The sequence below is a fragment of the Cryptomeria japonica genome, chromosome 10 (assembly GCF_030272615.1).
Source record: "Cryptomeria japonica chromosome 10, Sugi_1.0, whole genome shotgun sequence".
Taxonomy (NCBI): Eukaryota; Viridiplantae; Streptophyta; class Pinopsida; order Cupressales; family Cupressaceae; genus Cryptomeria; species Cryptomeria japonica.
This window is the reverse complement of record NC_081414.1, coordinates 6805669-6824623: the sequence shown is the minus strand read 5'-3', so window position 1 is coordinate 6824623 and position 18955 is coordinate 6805669. Positions and strand designations below refer to the sequence as shown.

The window sequence follows — 18955 nt, the reverse complement described above, 5'->3', positions numbered from 1 at the left end:
AGAATTGAAGCAATCATTTCAAAATACAATTGCTGCTACAGTACCCGCGCTACAGTACCGCCGTACGGGCTGCTACAGTGCCGCGTGAACAGTACCGCGTGAATAGTGCTGCCGTACGGATTGCTACAGTACCGCGTGAACAGTAATTTTTTCAAAAAAATTAAAATTTGCAGTTGGCAGATTTTTTTCAACTACTGGGACAGCAAAAATCAGGTTTTTATCTTACATTGTAATGAATTTGTTTTCCAGGCATATTGGCCATAAAACAGAACAAACATTCCCTTGATAGTTTCGTAAATTAATTCCAGCAGTAATATTATTGTTCCAATATTATTTTAAGCATAGGAGTTTATTCCAGTATTGTTTCATTGCTCATTATTACCAAAAAAAAACACAAAAAAATCTATAAACATTCAAAAACCAAAACAAATTCAAATCTATTGCATTCAAAAGAAACAGTCAGTAGAGGAGAGCCAAGTTGGGTTCTTACATCTATTGTTATGCATTATCTTGAATGGTGATCAGTGTTTGATGGTGTATGATTTGAATCCATTTGAAGCATCCCTTAGAAGATCGCACTGAGTTGGTGTCGGGTTGTTCAATCTGATGGTGAGACCCAACCCAGTAGGACTCTACCTAATCATTCATCCATCTTCTTACATTCTAGATTAGACTTTCTAAGCCTTTCATCTTTTGATATTTCTTTATCTCCCAGTTAGTAGATAGGACTTGTGATTCCAGCAAATCAGATGCTCAGGTCATCAAACGTAAGTCCCCTTGTGATTCCAGCAAAAATCACATCATACCACAAGAGCTTATCCACACGTAGAGAACCTGCATATAAGAACCTTGGAGTTGCCTCGATTGATCCTTCGGCGAAATCTTCAGCATTCGGCGAAACTTTATTCAAGAGAGGATAAGATACCTTTAGGTATTTTATTCTGTGTTTGGTCATGTACAAAAGACACATCAACAGGAACATAATTGATACATTGGCTATTGGTGAGTCATTAGCAGATATGGAGATTCCTTCCCCAGTTCATGGAGGAAATGTAGAGTCAGTCCATCAAGAAGATGAAGAGCCCCCGTCTCCTACAGGCACACAAATATTGGAGTCAGATAATGAAATGGATATTCTGGGCAATGAATTTAAGGAGGGAATGATTTCTGCTCTTCGAGGAGGCTAGAATATGCCATGTGAAGAGAATGATCAGGAAGTGAAAGGCGTTGAACAACCTCCTGTTCCTGATTGGCTGAAGGAAAGATTGAAAGAAAAGATACAAATAATAGAAGTTCAAGAAGAAGATGATATGGCCGACTTCTTGGCCAGATTAGAACAGGTTGCTGTAAAGAAGCCAGCCAAAAGGTTTTCCACCATTCAGAGAGATGAAGCCGGCTGTCTCATGATGCAGATTGCTGTGCCAAAAGTAGACAAGGCAAAAGAAGATATTGCTTCTCATGAATATGCAATCACTACAATCAATTTGGGACCAACTACTAAGAGTCAAGAAGTTGAAGACTTGAATAATTTAGTCGCTTCCATAAATGCAAGACTGGACAAAGAAGTAGGAAAGAAAAGGGAATACAAAAGAGAAGTTGAGCGCCTGAGGGAGTACATTCAACACTTGACTAAGCCGCTCAATCAAGTCAATCCTGAAGTTCCTCCACTTTTTAATTCACAGGAGACATTCGGATATTCTGAGGAAGAAGCAGTTACGGCCAGAGAAAGCAAAGAATGGATGGCAAATGGAAAAGGAGCAGCAACATTTGCGGACAAATTGAGACTGACATATGGGCAGACTTCCTTCTTGCTCTCCAGAGTTGCAAGCATGGCAGAAGCATGGGCTGATCTCCAGGATATTCAAGACATGATTATCCCATGCCTTAGAGTATTGAAGGGCATGCATACTTAGGAATTGATTAACAAAGAGATAATTGCAGCAGGGTCTGCCTATGATTTTAATGCATGGCATTGGACATTAGTTGCATGCAATGAAGTCCTGGAGAAGGTAAAGGCAGATAGTGCGAAGACCGAAGAGCAGATGAAAGAGATTCAGGATAAGTTCTTCCTTGTAGCTTCAGATGTGCTCGAGAAAGAAACAATCAGAGAAAGTGATATGCAGTTGGAAAGCCTAAAGCTCAAAATTTGGGAGATTTTCTTCCCCATCACAGGACCAGTCTTGAAACAAAATTTGGCTAAGGCTTTAAAATTCTTGTCTATCCGAGATGCCTTCCAGAAACAAGAGCTGGAGTGGGAGATTGCTTTTGCTGCTAGCGCAGATGATTTGGACGAATGGAAATACATAATCAACATGTTGCCACATGTCACCATGGAAGAGGTCGACTCAATTGTGTCTAGATTCATTGAACACACTGCTGCCCATGAGGATAAGGATGCACCTTTATAGGAGATGGCTAACTACACCACTTGTCCAACATGCATTTGTCTCTAGTTTTATTTTTAGAAACTCTATCTAGGGTTGTGTTTTAATCTTGACCGTTGATCTTAGATTGGTCTCGACCATTCATTCATTTTTCAGAACTCTATATAAACTCTCTCTCTCATTTTCATGGTTGTGGAGAGATTTATGAAATTGTTGCTTAGAGCTATTTGAATAATAAAAGTTAATTTGCAAGTATTTGCCTTGAAATCTTCTTGTTATTAAGTGGTTGCATGATTGCGTATCTTTCTTCTACAATAGAATAGAATAGAATAGATTTGCTTAAAGTAATTTGCTTTGAAGTTGTTAGATGAATAAGGGATTTGGTAGTTTAGATTGGTGAAACTTTTGCTCATACTTTCTTTGGATGGACGATTTTCGTTCAATGTGTAAAGTTAGCCTGAGCTTTTGATGTGGATGCTTAACTTCTACTTTGAGTAATATTGTTCAATTGTTGGTATTATTCATAAGTATGAAAATCTTAAGCACAACCCTAGAAGATTGCACCCGCTTTGCGTAGTTGTCCAAGTGTGGCGAAACAAAGTGTCGTTATTGGTTTCACCCGGTTTTTACTGTTTCTTGAGTTCATGGGAATAACTTAGAAGTAGCATAGAACTCCTGAACCCTTATCCTTTTTATCCTTTTTTTGAAGAAGTCTAAAATCTGATATTCAAAAAAAAAAGAGAGCAGTTATTGTTAAATTCGTTTAAGTCTTAGCTTGTGAATGATCTTTTTGAGCGTAAGTCCCCTTTGTAATTCAGCACACTACCAAGGAAGCTATCCGCATAAAGTCGCCCGTTTGCACATATAGACCTTGGAGTCGCCTTGTGGTCTTTCTCGCAATCTTGGCACAAGTAGTGATTTTGTTCAGGAGAGGATAGAGTATCCTTGGATATTTTATTCTAATGTTCAGTATATGATAGTACACCAACAGGTACCACCTTCATTTTGTTCCTCATAGAGAGGATCGACCCTTCGATGAACCATCATTTCTTAGCCCATTGGCTGGTTGGTTTTCCATTTTACCCAACAACTCCTTGAGCCTACGATTGTAAGCTTGTACATTTTCATTTTTCCCTTGTTTGGTATTATAGATATCCGCCACAATTTCATTGTCATCCCGCAACAACTTAAACTCTTCCTGGAATACCTACTTCAATTTTTCCCAGGATTCAGTATGTTCATAATCCAATTCAGTGATCCAATCAATGGCCACCCCTTGTAGTGTGGCAAGGAATGCCCTTAGCGAATAATCCTTATCTTCCTGACGACTAACCATCTATATGGTCTTGCATGTCTTATGATGTCGTACTGGATCCTCCAATCCTTTCCCTAAGAACTTTGGGAGCTTCTACCTTTCCAGGCTCAGACTCGTTGAGGAGTCACCATCATTCTATGTTAGTATGTACCGTATGCTGCGAACCTGACAGGGCTGGTTCGCTCTCGACCATGTTCCGGTGCTTCTCTTGCACTCTTGGCCACGTCAGAGCCCTCTACATGTCCTTCTTGCTTATGTAAGTTAGAGTGTTTATGGTGGGAACATGACAGTCTGCTCTTCCCGAGATTGCTTGTCCTCAAGCAATGACAATTTTAACCAAATTTTTTCAATGCGAGGGTCCCTAAACTAACCCTTGGAGATTCGTAGTCTTTTACATCCTCCTTGTGATATAATTAGCTTTCATAACCCTGATATTACCTTAAGTTGCAAATTTGAACTTGTAACAACAAAATTTCGAGTTGGAGATAATTTTCTCTCATCCTCACTTCGCATCACTTTGTAAATGGTCTGCGCAATGTTAATGCAAGAACTTATATATTAAGATGAGGATTAGAAGTATGAAACACATCTATGACTTTAATGACGATGTTTCCTATTAATGTTTGTCTTTTTGCCTTCTCATCCAAGATGCAAAACATAGGTCATTAAGGTGATGCCTCGTAGATGATATCACTTGTCTTATAAGATTGATTCCCTATTTCCTCAATGGATAATTTTTTATTCTACAATAGAATCTCTTCATAGGTTGTAGGAATCTAATAATACTAGTTTGGATGAAAGCATTGTTTGATAGCCAATACATCTTTTTGTCCATAAATGCGTTATAGTTCCCTTATTTATGATTGATCGTACCATACATGAAAGAGCTATGGTAGGTATAGTAGGTAAGAGTATAGCCCAAAGGTGAAAGGGTAATGCTTAACTATACACCATAAAACGGAGACCTTATGAGGTTAGGAATATGTTTACTGAATTTCATTTGTTTATATCGTAGTTGTACCTTAACACAATTGTTTGAGAGAGGGTAGAATGTTAAGAATTTGATTTTTAAATTTTTGTAAAGAATCTTTGACATAGCTATGTTCAATCATGCTCCGTACTTTATTAGGCTTTACTAATTGTTTCAATTCTTGATTATGGTCTTGTGATGGTTCATTATGTGTGATAAGTAGTTTGTGATATGAAAAATATTGTTTATGATAGGTATTCAGATATGTCTAGGTTTCTTGAGAAACTTTATGACAATTGGTGAGATAAATTTCTCAAAAATGTACAGAGGCTGTACCAATTAGAGAGCATGAAGGATGGTCTGTTCCTGATTAAATAGGTCTAGAAGATGATTGGAGAGTGTACCTGATTTCTCTAATGTCTAGCTATTGATGAGTACTTTATTTCATGTTGATTTCTGGGACATGGCTGAATTACCAAGCCTCTTATACCTAAGTTGGGGTTTGAGCGGTTTGTTAGTTCATTGTTTTGGACTAATTAACGACAAGGTTATCAATATAAGTTTTAGTTTTGTGTTGTAAACTTGTCACAAGTGTGTGCTAGAGGATGGTACTGTTATTATGGCCCGCTCCTCACATGAATAGAATGGTTATTAATCTCAACACGTTTCCTGACAATTTATACGCAACTTATTATACTCATGAAGTTCTTACATCACCACTTCATGGTGTTTGAGCGTTTGTATTCTCACACATTCTTCCTTCCTATCCTTTGGCATACACCCTGTAGATTTTGTTATGTTCAACAATCCCTATGTTGTTCTTACTAGTGTCTTACTAATATTAGGGGGATTGTGAGACTCATGTTCGCAGAAAGGAGGACCTTGATAATCTAAAACATGCACCCCATTTTAGTTTGAATGCAAGAACAGTTATAAGTACTCATAGAGAACACATGGAATAACTTGCTGAAAACACATCAAACGCGATGAAGTATATTCAAGACATAAGGCATACATTAGGAAGGCACACACATTTGAAGTAATCATTCCGAAAGTATAACAAACATTGGGCAATCACGTAAGATACAAAGCATCCATACAATACACTAGCATACATGAGAAAGGTACACATATAAAACACACATGGAGTAAACGTGCTGAAATATATCTTGTAAAACACACAAAGCATGAAGTATACACATGAATACACGTAAGGCATGAATCATACACATGAACAAACATAAAGCGTAAAGCATGAAGTATGCACATGAAAACATGTAAGACATGAATCATACACACGAATACACGTAAGGCATAAAGCATGATATGTACACATGAATACATGTAAGGTATGGATCATACACATAAATACATTTAAGGCGTAAAGCATGAAGTATACACATGAATACATGTAAGGTGTGAGTCATATAAATGAAGGTGTGAAGTGTACACACAATTTGCATGAAGCATACGCATAAATATGTGTAATGCATGAAGCATGCACATAAATGCACGTAAGGCATGAAGCATGCATGTAAAGCATGAATCAATATACATAAATACACGCAAGGCATGAAGCATACATGTAAGGCATGAAGCATCCACTCAAGGCATGAAGTAATACATGTAAATACACATAAGGCATGAAGTGTACATGCAAGAAGTGAAGTATAAATACATGTAGGACATGAAGCCATATAAATACACGCCAAGCATGAAGCAAACATTTGAAAGTCACACGCATAGACAAGTGCAATGTTGGCCTATTTGATTTTGATTCACTTAAGAAAAGGGTTGAATAGTTAACCCTAATTGTGTGGTAGTTAAGTATGTTTGTCCCGTAGGGTAGGTTTAAGGCTCTGATACCAATTTTAATATGCTCTTTTTGTGATGATCCTAAATATTGCCCTAAAATCACAAGTTCACTTAAAATAAGAGATGTGATATAGTTAGAATTATATCTTTACCAATAAAATTTCTTTATCAATATAAATCCTGGCTTGATTGCTAGACAATATTTAAAATATAATTCATAAGACCAATTATTTCTATTAGGGTTAGGGATCCAACAAATATAAGTGCATATATATCAACAATCATCTTAATCTATTTAGATAAATCACGCAATAGCCTTTTGAACTTTAAGTGTAAATGAACAATTAACATTCAATGAAATGATAAATAACAACTACATTTGAATCTAATCCATAATTTCTTTTCTAGTAACCAATCATAGTAGAGATTAGAGAGGAGAGCATGTTAGGGCATTTGGAAAAACTATTCATCACAAGCAAGCCCAAGGGCGTGTTCAGACCCCCCTTGGCCTTGAGTGGCAATAACTCCCATCCATCCAACATGGGTTGGCGTACTTACATTGTGAGAACCTGTATCACCTTTCCCTAATATGTTTCCTTGCGAACCTTACTCATTCTGCTATTTGGAAAAGAATATAGATTAAACCAAGAATTATATTAATATAAATAAATCCATGAATTCCCTTATTCACTACCTAAACAAAAAATATGTATTTATAACAAATATTTTATCTTTCATAATATATAACTATATTCATATGTATACCAGTATATATATACATCAAACATATTTGTATTTCTATGCATACCAGTCTATGTTAGAATTCTGCTATTAATTGCTGTCGATATATATCTCTTATCTGATCTGACGAATGCAGTTGCAAATTATAATGATTTTGATCCTTGTTGATATCCCTCACGAATGCTAATTCTATATATAAGTTTGCTTTTCTCATTCCCTTCCATGCCTTCTTCCATATGATAATTCTGCCCTTTATGGTGTGATGTCCCCAAACTGAACCTCATAAAATATTGTTGATATTGAGAAAGCTCCTTGTATTATCTTTATAATAAGTTGATGCAATTGAAACCAAATTGTTTGATGACGATGTATTGAGAATAATCAAGATTATTAAATGATGAATGTGAAGCAGTTTGATAGAAGAAGAAAGAGATGTTTACTCTTTGGCCAAACATGAAACATATATGCTACAATCTGGATATCATCAGGAAGAACCCAAGAAACTCAACTCACCAGTTGCTTGAGCTTGATTGCTGTTGCTATTTATAAGTGTCCAGCATATCACATGGTAATCTTCGTGGCAGACCAGATCTGACGCATGTCAGAATGGTCTCCCTTGCAACAATATAAAGTCCTTCCAAACTCTTTTTAAGTGAAATACGAACCACACAATGAGCCACTATGTAAATGTTGAAACCTGATAGGAGATTGATTAAGTTCGATTGCAGAATAGAGGGCGAGCAAACATAAAGAATACATGATACAAGGAAAGGACCCTTATCAATGACAATGAATATACTTGAAATGCACTTTCATACTAATGCAATCTCCATAAATTAATCAAAAGCATCAAAAAGACGCGGGGATGTGCAAGGGTGTGATTAAGGTTATATTATTCATTAAACAAATCCAATCAGCCATTGATTAATTGATTGACTATTAGACAGCAATTAGTTAGACGGAAAAGTATGATTTGTATAAATAATGAATAGATACGAATCAAGGAAGGACATGTATGCAAGCATGCAATACCACAAGATATTTAATGTGGATCGGCATTCATTTCCAGAATAATCATGGGATATTTTTATTTCTTATTTCATCCTTTGTGGATTCGCTTTTATTGAGGAAATAGCCCCTTGTCTTTTGGGCACATATTTTCCAGCAATACATATCAGACAGCGCCTTGGGAATCGCAATAATTCACAAGATCAATCAGGCAAGCATCCATATCTGGAGATCATATAGAATCGCTACAAAAACACATATGTCAGGAAAGCATTCATATATAGATCGAAGGTCATATTAGACCATTACTAAGCTTATTGCACATCGATAGAGCCAAATCAGATATAGCAATTACCGTATCACTATAAGCGATAATTGAGGAGATCATTGCATACTTCAAGAGTCTAACCAGAAACAACAAATCTACATCATTGCTATAAGCGATTGAGAAGAGAACATACAACATATTAAAATCGATATATCAGAAAATGCTACAAACAGTGAGAGGTAACTTGCAGCATAGTCTGCAATGACATATCAACGGAGGACATCAATAAAGCCATCTGAGACATTAACCACTATATAACTAGAGATGCCAAGATAAAAGGTTATGTGCAATGAGAGATTTCTGAGTATATGAAAATCAATATATAATATAGGAGGAGATAGTGAAGAGCCTGAGCAGTTTGTAAGGAGATGGTAATCAGTTTATGGGAGGTTTAGGATCAGCATAAGTCAGAGAAAGTTATCAAGATAAGTTCCATCTTCTAAAATTATTCTTAGCATCATGATTTAAATTTTTATAATAAGATGTCTTTAGAATCAATTAAACTATATTTATAAATGTATTACAATTCTCGTTTTAAGTAGAATTGTTGTTTCAGGACTAAATTAAGGGGAATCCCAAAAGTGGACATTACATATAGCCTTCAAGAGAAGACGTAGGGTTGCAACATTTGCAAGTGTGATGTCTCTTCAAATTACTCGATGCCTCTTCATTAGGAATCGTTACTGTTTATGTTGTCTCCTAAGCAAACCATTGACTAATCAACAAGTTAATGTTTATTAATGTAAGTTTACTAATTGTTTTCTGCTTTTTTTCCCCTAGCAAATCGCTGATCATGTGTCTTTTTATTTATCCATTTCTATTTTCTTCTTGCTTGGAGACGGTATGGGTGTTAGATTGGCGCTTCTTAAATCGGGCTTCATTATAAAATTTGTGAAGTCTTACTAGTAAGACAATTTTTCTGACCGATAGAAATCAATTTCTAGATTTATTTGTTATTTCCTTCTTGCTTACGAAAGTGAGTGTGTTTATGGTGAGAACATGACATAAATGGAACAATTGTAGGCAAAAAGCATTACAGAATTTGCTATCTCCATCACCCGCAATATTTTTAGACAAAACCTTTGATGAGCTTATAAGTAAGTCCCCCTGAGCACACAATTTGTAGTGAGAGTTTATGCAAGACTTATGTTGAAAAAGTTTTCATTCAAACTGTGAAGTTAGATTATTGTGTTGTGTTGTGAGATTTGATAAATCAATAATAAGAAGATTCATGCTCATCTCGTGTTCTCTTCTTGTATGCTTTTAAGGAGTTGCTATTATAGTAATATTGTAATATTTAGTTTTAATGATCATCTAGTTAGTTTTAGGAAGTTTCCTTTCTGTATTTGTTCTTGATCATTTCTTTTATAGAAACATCACTTGTATTCACTATATAAGGAGTTTTCATCTCCTTTGTAAATATCGAACAATCAATTATTATTTCATGGTATTAGAGCGTGTTAGGTTTTTTTTGACATGTTTTTAAAAAAAATTATGGGTATTTTACCTGGAATTTATCTCTAGAAGTTTTATATGATTTTTTATGAAAAACTGTGTTGTTACCTAAAAGTTTTTCAAATGTTTTGACAATTTTTTAAATAAAATCATGGTTTTTTTTGAATTTTTTGTGAGAAATTTTTAGAAAAAAATTGAGGATTTTATTGAAGATTTTTTAAGGCGTTTGCTGAAGGGTTTTTGGCCATCTTTCTGTTCATGGGTTCTTTCTCTGTCGGAGGGTTTTCCTGATTTTTTGCCACAAAAAATCATGTAAGGGTTTTGCATATTTTTTTCATAAAAACCGAGGGTTTTGTATGATATTTTCCTAAAAATCATGGTCATGCAGTTTTATTGTATTTTTTACAAAATGAAGGTTTTTGCTGACCTTTTCACAAAATCGTGTGTGATTTTACATCACATCAAGGGTGTGACATTTTTTTCCACAAAATTGTGGTTTCTTGCAGCTTGTTTTGGGTCGCACCTAGGGTTTCTAGGACGAATGGTGTTCCTTTGCAAAAGTTTTTTTGAGTATTTTTTTACAAGTCATGGGTGTTGCTTCTTTTGATGATTTTTGGCAAAATCATGGTTTTCCAAACCTGTGAAGTTTTTTGAGAAGTTGATCTCAATGTCTCTGGATAAAGGGAGGGATAGCTTTGTTACCCAACATCATGTTGAAAGGATTGTAGTAAACTTGGTCATATCTAGAGGTTCTGTAGAAAGCGGTTGGCTGATCAGAAGTCCAATCAGGGAGGGTCTCAGCAGCAGGCTCATGTTGCAGAGCATTTTGAAGAGGAGTTATCTTTCTTTGCATTCGTGGTCAAATGACCTACAGATTATGTCAAGTCTTCTATAGGGTAGTTAGTAGTATGGCCATTAAGGGAGGGTATTATAGTAATATTGTAATATTTAGCATGTAATGGTCATCTAGTTAGTTTTAGGAAGTTTCCTTTTTGTCATTCATCATTTAGTCAGTTTTAGGAAGTTTCCTTTCTGTCTTTCATTCTGGATCGTTTCTTTTATAGAAACATCATTTGTACTCTCTATTTAAGGAGTTCTCATCTCCTTTGTAAATTTCGAACAATAAATTATTATTTCAGTTGCTACCTTCAATATTGCACTAGATTTCATTTAAATCCTGTTGTTGATGTAACTCCATTTCTCTCTATTTTAACTAATGGAAAGCATTTATTTTCAGTTCATATTATTGGTCAGCTGCATAACAAAAAATGCACGTTGTGAGATAAAGAACTTTTCAAGTCTTGTGCTCTATACCTCCAAGATAAAAAGGATAGCTATGATTTGGTTTCAGGTTTTTCATTTTCATGCAAATCTCCATATTATAAAAAATCTGATAAAATTGTAAAGTGTGTATAAGTTGCAAACTTGTTTATTGTTTAGAATTTAGGTGTAGTTTAAATCAGGGAGCTTACTATAAGAATTTCAAGAGAGGGTTTCCTCATACAATTCAATCTTAAGTTCTCTTTAAAAAGACAAAATAAAAACCTAAGAGTCATCAATTGCTGAACTCTTCCCAACTAGACATAATTTTTTTTTTCGTCATTTCCAAAGATGCTAAATAACTTTTCCTTCATATAAGTCAACAACTGGAAATTTTGAGACGTGCAAAAGAAATCTTTTGTGCCCCACTTGCATTATGCACACTAAAATAGACATGCATTTCTTTTATGTAGGAATCTAAATTTCCGCATTTAGTTGTCGTTAAAATGATTTAATTTCAATTTTTTTTTTGAACTTTAAATGAATTTTGCTTAGTTTTTACCTTCTTGCTTCCAATGGACTTTCCTCCAAGAATGCTTCTTTGTCAAAATCATCCCCTCCATTGTCTTATATGCCAAACTTCTTGGCTAGAGTTCTCACCAAAGAACCAATAGATGTCTGTTCTTGGACCATTTTTCTTTGCTGCTGTGTCGTATGTTCTTGTTGTTGGCCGATCCAAGTTTGATTCATCACCATTCTCTCCATTTGGCCCTTGAAGTTGACTACTTGGGCTTTCAAATCTCCTTTCATTCTTACTTCTTGATTCCACTTTTGGGTAGTGATTTCCAGATTGCAAGCTAGCAACTTTTTGTTCTTTGAAGATCTATTCACTATCACCCAAAACCATTTTCCCAATTCCCAAAGATTAGCAAATTTCTCTAATACTAAACTGATTTGTTATTTCTAAGAAAAATCTTGTAGAATTTACTAGAACATGAATTCAAACTACTGTCCTACTTATTTGAGCAATTAGAGAGCCTTAAAGGATAGAATGTTTTGTAATTTTGAAAGTAAGTGTAGAAATTAGTGAATTTCACCACACAAAACTCTGAAATTTAACCTAGAAAACCCCATGCAGAGGAAAAATTAGCTGGTAGCAGTAATTGCTCATTGACAAAATAATAATAATCACAAAAGAAGTACAGAGAGTAGATACAACTGGTGGCTGCGCCATTTGCTCACTGTCAGACTCTCAGTTCTCTGTTGTTTTCTACAACTGCATTCTCCTCAATTTCACTACAACACTCAGACAAGTTTTTGATGATCCAATTCAACCTCTTATTGTCTTTAATACTTTATATAGATTTTGGGGTGTCCTTGTGCACTAGAAAGACCTAGAAGTAGAATTGGAATTAAAAATTCAGAATATTTGCTTCAAATTCCATAATTCATGTTATTAGGGTGAGACAATCCATTTGTGTAGAGAAGTGGTTTCATCTTCACCCGTTATTATCATGAAATTGTTGTGGCAGTTTCAAAATTGCTCCTTCAGTTGACCTGGCAGTTTCAAAGTTTCTCCGTGCAGAGACCACCTGTTTGATTTGCTGACAACTGGATGATTTCTATGCTGATGAAGAATTTTGACTTCTAGGTCCTTTGGATCATAAAATTAAATAAATTTTGCACCAAGTAAAAAGCTGCGTTACATGGGGACATGCACCACCCTTCATACCCCCATCCTTATGTTAGACACAATGCACCACTGAGAGGGGGAGGGGGTGAATCAGTGGTTCTCAAATTTCTTTCCTCTTTTGCAGTCCTTGGTGAACAACACAATGCCAACACCTTATCCCTTGAGACATTTTGGAGACGGGGAGATGTTATGGGACATCCCCTAGCCATTCCCCCAATATGAAAGAGACTGGAAACATCCCAAAAGGTATCCCCAAAATCGGGGACAGCAAGAAATATTTAGGGATGCCTAGCCATCCCCAAGGTAGTCGGGGATGTCTTAGACGTCCCTTGACTGTCACAAGGATGGCTAAGCATCCCCTTCAAAAAAGAAGCAATTTTTTATAAGGTTTAAAAAAATACTTCATAACAATAAAAAAAGACTGTTAAATATGTCATGACAGCATATAAAGGCAATATATCATGACAATATTATAACAACTAAATTAATCATGACAACAGTGACACCAACAACTGTAGTATAACAGCAATAAATATATCATGATTCAAATTCATAGTTGATGATATAACAGTTAATACTACCAGCAATAATTTGGATTTCTAATTTCACTATTCAAAAAAGTTACAAACTTCAAAATTCTTAATATGGTAATAAAGTTGTATTTGCTATAATTTGGTTACTGGTATAGTGTGAGAAGTACAAACAAATAATTTCTTTTTGGAATACGGTGAAAATTTTGCTTACTCATTTTCAAGATGCAAATACTCCAGTACCTAGAACTTAGGCTAGTCATCTTCTCAACATTTAAACTCTTAGCTGCTGCATCATCTCTCTACGAATTACCAGAACTTCCCACTCAGGACCCGAGTGAGGAGGAGACAGAAAAACAAGAAAGGGGGGGGAACCCTGTCGACGACGGGGAGTGTGTGCAAGGCACAATAGTCATGTTATATTTACTGCTGCTATATTTCTGTTCACGGACTCGTAGAAATTTGACTGTCTCATGATCAAAAATATAGCAGCAGTAAATATAACATGACAGTGTTAAAATGATGTTGGATGAGGTCTATAGAAGCTTACATGCCAACCATATTCCAACCCGCCGTCCCCCAAAAATGACCCTCATACTACTGTCCCTGAAATGCATCCCTACATGTTTCTTGCATTTTGTTTTGTTTTTAAAAACACATTTCGTCTATGAAATTGTGTTCATTCATTAAATATAATGCTTTAAATTTGTATTATTATATATTGTCCATCTTTGTTGATCACAAGGGACTTTATGCTGGTCTTTATAATTGGAGAAGATTTTCGCAAGTGGTAGGTAAGTTTTTGATCCTAATTTCTTTTCTTGTGTGCTAAACTAAACATTGATAGGCAGGTTCCCATCTTTTATGTTTCATCTACCGCTGAAGAGACTTTGGCATACGCTAATACCATTCCAGAATGGCTTAACAAGCAGCGGCAAGAAAAGGTATTCTCTCTTACTGAAATAGATATTATCACAAAAATGGGTATTTGAAGAATCTTACCTTAGAATTTATTTTGCAGTTATATGCCGGTGAGGCTTTATTTGGTCATATTGGACTGATGGCAGATAAAAGGCTTTATTCATTTTCAGCACTTCATTCTCCTCAGCTTGTGTAAGTTTCTTTATTTCCTATTTCTTCTATTGGTGTTTAGTTTGTCTGTTAGAAAGAAACTTAAATCCACTGATGCAGTCATGGATGGGTTCAGATAAGAACTATCTAATCATGCAGCAAGTGCAACGACATTACACATCAGAAACCACAATGACACAACAATAGATGGAACAATGATCTTATTGATTAATAGGCTGAATTATATTCACAACCTTTGCCACAAGATCTTACAACAGAGTGAACTGCAGTCCTTGATTACAATGTATCATAGGGAGAATCAGTGTGCAGAATTGATTACCATCTTCTGAGCCAATACAGAAAATGATGCTTTTCAATCTACTACCACACTCTCTTGAGTCAAATCTTTATCCGGGATTAAGCTAGCTGCTCTTCAATGTAGGATGAAATTTGAGTGATACTTTAATGGTGAGTGCAAGCAAATAAAATGTTATGTGCTGACCAGTTTCAATCTACTACCACACTCTCTTGAGTCAAATCTTTATCCGGGATTAAGCTAGCTGCTCTTCAATGTAGGATGAAATTTGAATGATGCTTTAATGGTGAGTGCAAGCAAATAAAATGTTATGTGCTGACCAGTTTCAATCTACTACCACACTCTCTTGAGTCAAATCTTTATCCGGGATTAAGCTAGCTGCTCTTCAATGTAGGATGAAATTTGAATGATGCTTTAATGGTGAGTGCAAGCAAATAAAATGTTATGTGCTAACCAGCAAGTACAATGTGAAATGCACAATAAAACGTATGGCAGGACTTGCTTCAGATGGATATGGTAAGATGTAAGCATTGTAACTCAATGTGGTCTTAATTGTGAAGCCCCTTATGATCCGTAAGCTTGTATGTGTCTTCAAATATTGGTGCAAAGGTCAAATGTTTGCCTCATGACTTAATAATAGGATCTTTCTTAATAAATCCTAAAAGTTACATCACATAACCTATCTTGTCCCCTTTTTAGGCATAAGTTTATTGAAGACCCTTAGCTTATTTCCTTAATGTTTTACATGGGCTAATGGGGTGGTAAAGCATAGTTTGTAGACTCTACAAGTACTCTCTGAGTTGCCAAGTATGCTCTATTTTTTTTGCTTCGCAAGTTTTTAGACACAAGAAAAACGTGGATAAAAATGCTGATGGGGTAAAATGATGGTTAAAATACATTTTTCACATGTTTTTTTTGGCTATAAAACCTTGCATTTTCTATTTTGAGATGCCAATTTTTAATTTAATACATTTTGCAATTGAATTTGCAAAAAATATATGTGCTTTTAAGAAATTCTAATTTTTAGTACTCTCTAAGTTGCCTAGTTTTTATCGAGTATTTTCTGAGTATTTCCTTAGCCAAAAATTCTAGGCTTACTGAGTACTCTCTGAGTCTGAGTCTGCGAATGAGTGGTAAAAAAGGAAAATCAAATAATTAATTTTAGTTTGTCAGAAAGTAACTTTTGTAGAACACAAATTTACTATTGAGAGGTGGGGGGGGATGAATCAGTAGTAAATAAAACTTTAAATTCTTATCCAATTAATCCTTTGTAAATCTTATTCAAAGTTTATAAACATAATTCTGAAATAAAAGCACCAAACTGAAATCTGGAAGATACACCCATACAAAGAAACCAATGCACAAGAGATTACGTAGAAACCCAAGATGGGAAAAACCATGGTGAGAAATGCTGTTAGGATCTATTGTCCTAATCCAGCCTCACAGTTAAAATTCCAATTACAATGTTTAAGGGCACCAACCCTAAGGAGTCACCCAACCCCTTTTCTAAGAGCACCAACTCACAGTTCAAAACCTTTGAGCACCAACTCAATAACCTTAGAGCACCAACTCCAGGAACAATACAGTTACAAAATATTACTGATTTCAACTTCAAATGCACCGAACTTTACAGTGTTAAAACATGCAGACAATCTTTGACAATCTGAATAGTAATCTATCTTTGAATATTTTGAGTAAGGAAACACTAACACACAGATCTGCAAACAAAGCTTTTTAACAACATTATCAAAACTAGTAATCTGCAAATTATGACTTCAGTACTGTCACTTTTGTAACACCACAAATGAGTTATGTATAAACTTTTGGAGAATATACTGTTATGAGAATAACAATCACAAAGTAAAGACTATGGAATTGCCACTGTTATACCTGACCATCAGAATTGCAGATACTCCACTCAAATTTTCTTTCACAATGATATACACTCCATTTCTTCTTAGTGTTGTGATGTTTTCACACATTGCCCCATTGCAAATGGGGACCCCCTACTTTTTAGGTCCTCTTGGTCATTTGGTTTTGGTTCTTTGGGTCTTTTCGCAGCTGTCTCATCAGTCCTCTGGGTTTGCAAGTGTTTGGGGGTCAGTTTGATCAAATCTGCAGCTCGTTTGAGCAAATTTGGCTAAGTATGGAGCATGTTTTGTCTGTTTTAGGGTTTTGACCTTCAGACCTGAATTTGAGGCCTTTCCTTTGGGTTTTGGAAAAAGTGAGTGTTGCATTGGAATCAGGACCCTTCAAGGAACCTGCACGTGAAATTTGAGCGAATTCTGAGCAACTTTCTATTTTTAGAAAGTTCTTATATTTTAGGGATTTCACTGCCTCTTGGATTGGTCTAATTTTGCCAAAAAAAAACTTACTGTTTTTAGTAATTTCTATTTTTTAGTAAGTTTCTATTTTTAGTAAGTGTCCCTGCGTCCCATTTTGCCGTAGTCCTAACGTTTTGAAACACTTTCTATTTTTGGAAATTCCATTTGTGGCAAGTTTTTCGCAGGCAGACACTGAAGATTGAGCATTCTTGAACACTCCCAAATCCGGAAAGTCAAAAAGCAGGCTAAATTGATAAAAAAATGGCTAAGTGTGAGCATCCATTCCAGAAGTGTAAAGAGTGAAAATCTTCTAAGTCTAGCAATATTCACTTCAATTCCCCAAAATGGCATTTCAATCTGGTAATATTCAAAATTGGCTAAGTCAGGGAAGATGGAAAAAGGTAAAATTCCTTGACCAAGTGATTTTGGCATCCATGTCCTAGGTAGGGCACCAAATCAAGGTCTTCATGGAAAATTGAAAAACGTGCAAATTCCTTGACGAGGTGGAATTGGCCCCCAAACGCTAGGCAAGGGCGCCAAAATGGGTTAGCCATGGAAAATTAAAAGATCACAAAATATCTTCATGAAGTGAAAACAGGGCCCATGCTAGGAGATGAGTGCCAAGATGGATAAAGCAAGGAAAATGCTCAAAAGTAAAAATTTCTTGGCCAAGTGGAAACAACGCCCTAGTCAGGAGTCTAGCGCTAAAACAAGGTGGTCAAGGAAAGGTGGAAAATGTTCAAATTCCTTCCTCATTCCCAAATAGTGCCCAAGTCCCAGTAAGGGCGCTAAAAGGAGGTTGTCATGGAAAATCCAAAACAAGTCAAATTTACTCCTTGATAGTGATATAGTGCCCATGCACAGAGAGGAGCGCCAAAATGATTAAGGCATGGAAAGTTGAAAGAAATGCCAAATTCCTTGGCATAGGTGAAATGGCGCCCAAAGGTGGAGAAGAGTGCCAAAATGCGATAGGCGTGGAAAATGGAAAATATGGGAAATTCCTTCACCAAGGAGAAATAGCGCCCTAGTGAGGGTGCCAAAATCAAGGGCCCATGGAAAAATCAAAAAGTGAAAATTCCTTGCCCAAGTGCTTCTAGTGCCCAAGGAAGAGTGAAACGTGCTCAAACAAGGGTGGTATGGAAAATAAGAAAAGTAGAAAATTCCTTCACAAGAGAAAAATGGCACCCAATTGTTGAGAATGGTGCCAAAATCAAGGCGTTAAGGAAAAACTTGAAAAGTTGAAATTTCCTCCATCAAGGTGAATTTTCCATGCCCAAGTCAAAGAGATAGAAATTTTCCAAGGCAAAGAAAATTGAGGGTCAAGGATGAACCAGAAGGAAAAAATCCCCTCGGGAATTTAAAAAATAAAATCCATTAGGCATCGAAATTTCAAAATTTTGATAGATTTGGATTCGAGAGAGAATTCTCTCTCCTGGACCCCGGAACCCTAATTTTGGGAAGTTCCTAAAAAATAGGAGATGTTGAAAACTAATGAAAAATCTCCTCAAGATAGGGCAAATTCAAAATCTCAAGAACGGGTGATTGTGGAGGCATCACCGCCATCCAGGACGACACCCATGGCAAGAGTGACATTCACACAATTCAACCCCACTAGAGGTGCTGAAGGGCAAGAAGAGACAATTGATTCATGGCTGTTGGAGACATTGGGCGTTTTGGTGGCGAACCTACCAAAGTTACCAAGTAGGACGCAACTTGGCAAACTTTGTGGAATGGAACTGCCATTT

General features: G+C 36.0%; 1 protein-coding gene across 1 annotated transcript in view; it reads left to right on the top strand.

Annotated features, from left to right (window-relative positions):
• The window catches only part of LOC131069396 (uncharacterized), a 152001-nt gene that overhangs the window by 116751 nt on the left and 16295 nt on the right, over nucleotides 1-18955 (top strand). The window contains exons 5-6 of the mRNA XM_058004794.2: nucleotides 14347-14443; nucleotides 14521-14612. Coding sequence (XP_057860777.2) covers nucleotides 14347-14443; nucleotides 14521-14612 — 189 coding nt within the window. The remainder of the gene's footprint in view (nucleotides 1-14346; nucleotides 14444-14520; nucleotides 14613-18955) is intronic.